This window comes from Lactuca sativa, chromosome 8, assembly GCF_002870075.4.
Source record: "Lactuca sativa cultivar Salinas chromosome 8, Lsat_Salinas_v11, whole genome shotgun sequence".
Lineage (NCBI taxonomy): Eukaryota > Viridiplantae > Streptophyta > Magnoliopsida > Asterales > Asteraceae > Lactuca > Lactuca sativa.
Window position 1 is genome coordinate 143,594,406 of NC_056630.2, and position 6,029 is coordinate 143,600,434.

Genomic DNA, 6,029 nt, shown 5'->3' on the forward strand with positions numbered 1-6,029 from the left:
TTTCTACATTTTTTCATGTTACTTTTTCACTATTCACTTGCACAGTTCACCTTTTCTAATTAATAACTTATTTTTTTAATTAAAATATGAAAGAAAATACTAAGGTAGTTAACAAAGTGCGCGTGTAATTTATGTGCGAGTGGACATAAACTTTCCCTGTCAAAAGAGAGTTCATGCACAAATCCCAACCACAATCTTATATATAACACATCATCTTCAATTCCAAAACCACTCACAAACCAACATCCTCCTCAAAATCAAGAATCTTGCCTGAGATCATCATACAGATAGATTTCAAGAACCGATCATCTAAACTTCGATATGGATCTCAATTACAAAGCAACCGAGCTAAGATTAGGGTTGCCTGGAACCAACGACTTGCCGGAAGTTAATACGACGACGACATGTTCCCTCACCAAGAGCACCAAAAGAAGCTCGTCGGAGATGAGTCAAAATGAAACCGACGAATCAAGATCCTCCCCTCCGGCAAAGTAAGTCACATAAAAATAAATCATGCCATGCACCCAAAAATCTTATGCTTTTTACGTTCCAAATTAGTGCATAAACTCATGTAAAGTTGTTTCAATGATTTCAGGGAACAAGTAGTCGGGTGGCCTCCGGTGAGATCTTACCGGAAAAACGTATTACAAGGGAAGAAAGTGTTGCCGGAGATGGGCTCCGCGATGTATGTGAAAGTGAGCATGGATGGAGCTCCATATTTGAGAAAAGTTGATCTAAAAGTATACAAAAGCTATGGGGAGTTGATGAAGGGTTTAGAGGAGATGTTTTTGTGCACAATAGGGTTGTACAATGAGAACGAAAGGTACGATGGATCAAAGCATGCAGCAACTTATGAAGACAAAGATGGAGACTGGATGCTTGTTGGAGATGTGCCATGGGAAATGTTTGTTACGTCTTGCAAAAGACTTAGAATCATGAAAGGGTATGAAGCTAGAGGGTTGGATTTATAGTTTTTATTAGCTTATAAATTAATCCAACTCAGATATTTTTGATAAAAGAAACTGTAAAAAAATAGAGAAAGTTCATGTAAGTAATTGAGATTTTCTTGTGATTGAAAGTTATATAAGTTTGAATCCCGTGTTTGGTATGATTACCGAATTACCATGAATCAGTCACCTTTTAGCATCCCGGGTATTAGTTTTATTTTGATTTGTAAAGGCTCAAGTTGTCTTTCATTTAGCACCTATCAATAGTATCAATAGTATAAATACATGAAACATAATCATAATCTTGCTAATTAACACAAGAATGAGATACAGGTGGATCATAGATAAGGATAAATAATGTGATCAACAAAGATAAAGTAGGGATATTGTGATATGTCAAATCGATCCTTTCCTTTACCTCCTCTCAAAGATCATGTTTAACCTTTTGATCCATTCATACGAAGTGACCGTGTTAAGCTTATAGTCTTTAAAATTTTTGTGCAAGTCATCAAACTTCACTTTTAATGATTCAAGATGAATCACCTACGTCTGAAATAAATCCTTTCGAATGCAATTCCTAAGAGGTCTTGCAAAACCTTACTAATGTTCATGTCCAAAACAAACATAACTATGAATATGAATTGAAGTAGGTAAAGAAGAATACGTGAGAAGTTTATTGATTGTTTCTATAATTAAATGATACAACAGTTCAAGGACATCGGATCCACACTGCTCTACTAGTAAAATAAATATACTTCTTTAGGGAATGTTCAAAAGTAAGACCTACGTACCTAAATTATGCAACTAGATCTTATCTTGCTAGCTTGAAAATTTAGTGATCAATTTCCGTTCATGTAAGAGATTGTTGGAAAAATGGGTTTATCTATTATAGAAAAAACGGGGCTGCCTTTTTTTTGAAAATAAAATTTCGGTTCATGTCCAGACTCGAAATGGAAATTCACTTGTACATATGTGTTATTCTCCATGATACAATAAGTTATGTATATTAAACGTCTAAAACGAACAACAGACAAATGATAAATTAGTCACCAAATTATGTGGTTGAATGATTGTTTACTTGGACTTTTAGTGTTTTTTTTGGTTTCCGTTATTTAAAAAACGAAATTAACATGTCGGTCACGATTTTGAATTTAGTTGTCAACTATGGTTTGTAATTAATAACAAAATTAAATACAATATTGTTGGTTATAATGTTGTGTTTATTTTTTTGGTTATCATTTGTGTTTAATACCAAGTTAACTAAGGGTTACTTACCAAAGGACTTATAGCCCAGCGGTATCAGGTGGTGTCCTCCTTTTTTGAGGTCGAGGGTTCAAGTCCCGTTGTGAACATAGGTGAAATTTAGATTTGCCTGTTCAAAAAAAAAAAAAAAAACAAAAAGAACTAAGGGTTACTTTGTTAATATATAAATAGCATTTCTAGATACAACATATAAACACATTAGTACATAATACATTTGTTGATGCGGTTAAAATGATTAATTCATTAATTTTGTACGAGTATTAAACCACACCAACAAATACTGTAGCAAAAAATACTCTCATTTAATGGTGTGGTTATAAAACCGTACCAAAAAATAACCAAAACCGCTCCAAAAAATAATTTATGAAAAATACAAACCCCACCCAAAAAAATCATGAAAACCGCCCCAAAAAAAGAAATACCAACAAAAAAAACCATCCCACCGGACACCACCATCATCTCTATCACATGTTCGATGCGGAGAACACAACAATCACCAAGCCGCACCATTTTTTCCGCCATTAACCATCATCAAACATCTCTACATTGACCACCTTCATAGTTGAGCTCACAAAAGAGTAAATCACCACCATTTGATAGCATCGCCATCAACCTACCTTAGCCGAAAACCACCATTACAGTCAGGAAAAATACCCTACAACCCCCGTGACCATCATTTTTTCACCCCTTATCATTTTTTTTAGAACAAGAAACAACCACAAGTTGACACCATCGACATCTGCTTCACCTCTGGTTAACCATCTCGCCACCTCAGACCAACATTATACCATTTGCCATCTCCACCACTTACCATCGAGAATACCGTTAATAGATCCCCTGCCTTTGCGGAGAACCATCCATGCACCACCATCTCCTACAAATTTCCGATCCACCACCTTTGTTCCACCTTAAAAAAAACCAAACATGAATCAGAAAAAGAAAAGAAAGAAAAAGAAAATACATTGGTTTATCTGTTTACCTGCTATCTCCAGAACTAACCATCGATAAAACCAAGCAACAAAAAGTCCTATCTTCACCGAGAACCATCGACACACCACCATTTCCTACATATTTCTGATGCACCAGGACCACCACCCTTATTCCACCTTAAACAAACCAAACGTAAATAAAAAAAATGAAGGAAGTAGAAAAGACATATGTGTGTGTTGTCTTCAAAGGAGAAAACATAAACAATATAGGGCATACATATCTATTGATGTCGTTCCCAATTTTTATTGTTGCAATTTATTAGAATGAAAATTTAGGAGGGAAATGAAAAATTAAAATGGATTTCTTAGAGCAAAGAATAAATTAATGGTGCGTTTACAAATGTTTTTTTTTCCTGATGCGGTATTTATTTTTATAAATGTGTTTATAGTGTGGTTTGAACAAACGCCCAACATAATGGGTTTTTAATTTCTTTTGGTGTGGATATAAGAAAACCGCACCAACAAATACATTAAATGGTGTGGTTCCTTGGTTTATTAATGCCAAAGTGTTTTTTAAATGTGCGGTTTTAGGCTTCCACCGCATCAAAAGAAAAAAACTCATTGCATTATTAAATACGTTCTGTACTATTGACATCAAAATACAAAAATATGTCTTCTTTCCTTCCTTTATTGATGCAGAACTTATTACCATATTATCAAGGTACTATTCAGACCTCGTTGAGTTTGGTGGTATTTAGGACCAATTATCACTGTTGTATCTTGGTAAAGAAATGATGTAATATCTTAATTTTGGGCCTAAAGAATTTGGTCATTTAATAATAATAGAGATAATGTCACTGTAGCATATGGAACTTTTAACATTTGGCTAATTTGGTCCTTAAAGTTTTTTTTTTTGGTACATTAGACCAGTAAACTCGTAATTGACCTTTTAATTACACCATTTTAGCAACTTTTAGAAGGTTTCCTGGTTATACGATGCCATTTTGTCAATAAATATATATTTTTTGTCTAATCCGATGCCACGTGAGATATGCCACGTCAATTAATGAAATACGACGCTTAAAGCCTTTCGTCTTCAGCTATCGAACTTCACTAGTCTTTGTCTTCATTATTCAGCTGTAAAAGAAACTGATTTAGGGTTTGTGAAGCATTCATGTGATCGAGCTGAAAGAAACAAAGAACTCGCAGCAATGGCACAATCGGAACCTAATGGACTGTTTGCGATGGTGGAACTCAACTACCAAGGGGTATTTAATCGAAATCCTTTCTCTTACACTGGTGGTGTTAAAACCATCTTCAATGATGTTGACTTTTTCTTCTATGACTTATTCTGAGTTTGTGACCTTCTGCGAACGTTTCATGCATGAAGAGTGTAAAAAGTTTTACTACTGTGAACCAGACATGTCCTTGATGGAAGGGCTTAATCCCATTTCAGATGATGTGGAATATTCTGCTTTTATTTTTGATGCTTATGGAACAGATGGTGTAATTTCGGTTTATGTGGATCATATTGGGGTTGGTGTTGATGGGTGGCATGATGATGATGAACATGAGTCTTGTATTGATGGTGAAAATGAAGACAACATAGATGAACTTAGAAATGTTGCCTTTGAATTTAATGAGGATGTAATGCATATGAATAGGACATCAAATGATCCTTTCTTGAGTAAGCTATGTGTTGATGATGAGGATGCAAACAACATTGTAGATGATGACAATGGGAGAGAAGTTGAAGTTAACATACAAACTCATTCCATATTTAATGAGCTATTACACTGGAAAAAACAAAAACTAATTCTAGGGATGAGATTTAAGGGTCCAGGGCAAGTAAATTCAATGTTGTGTAACTATGTTGTAGCTAATGGATATCAATTGTGTTTTGAAAAAATGATAGGACAAGACTTTTGGTGAGGTGTAGCAAAGGTGCTTGCACATTTAGATTATGGGCTTCCTGGATGAGTGATGAAGAGAGTTTCCAAATCAAGTCACTAAAAGCTGATCATAACTGTGCTAGGAACTTCAAGTTTGGATCATTGGTGACATATGCATGGATTGGGAGTCACTATACCAAAGAGATTGTAGAAAGTCAGAAAATAAGTGTAAGGAAGCTTAGGTTAAAGGTAATGGCCAAGTTTGGTATCTAAGTTAGTATGGGGCAATGTAGAAGAGCAAAGAAGTATGCACTGAAACTTGTTGAAGGTAACCTTGTTGAACATTATGGTAAGCTATGGTCATATGGTCATGAGATTTTAAGGACAAATCCTTAGTCAACTGTGAAACTAGATATGGAGGATGGTCCAGATGGAAAGAAATATTTTAGCAAGTTCTATTGTTTTTTCCAAGGAGTTAAACAAGGTAGGATTGAAGGGTGTAGAAGGGTAATTGGTCTTGATGGATGTTTTCTTAAAAATGGAGAATTGCTTTGTGCTATTGGGAGTGATGCAAATGATAAGATATATCCTATTGCTTGGGCAGTGGTTAATGTGGAGAACAAGCAGAATTGGAAGTGGTTTCTAGAGCTTCTCATTTATGATCTACAATTGAATTTAGGCAATGGTTTCAGTTTAATGTCAGACCAACATAAGGTTAGTATTTTACATAGTAATGCATTTATGTTAATTTTACACTATCTGAATTAAACCTTTTTACTACTACAGGGTTTGATAGAGGCTGTTAAAGAGTTGCTGCCATATGTAGAGCACAAGCAGTGTGCTAGAAATATTTGCCAGAATTTACAGAAGAGATTTACTGGTGCCATATATCATACCTTGTTTTGGAGAGCATCTAAAGCCACAAATGAGCATGCTTTTAAAGTTGTGATGAAAGAAATTGAGACATTGAACCCAGATGCCCATCAATATCTCATGGA

General features: G+C 34.9%; 1 protein-coding gene across 1 annotated transcript; it reads left to right on the top strand.

The window, feature by feature from the left end:
- The first annotated feature begins 219 nt into the window (after positions 1-219).
- Positions 220-1,108, top strand: LOC111910911 (auxin-induced protein 22D). Its single transcript, XM_023906718.3, has 2 exons — positions 220-491; positions 596-1,108. The coding sequence occupies exons 1-2, from the start codon at positions 322-324 to the stop codon at positions 969-971; spliced, it is 546 nt and encodes a 181-aa protein (XP_023762486.1). The 5' UTR covers positions 220-321; the 3' UTR covers positions 972-1,108.
- The last annotated feature ends 4,921 nt before the right edge of the window (positions 1,109-6,029 follow it).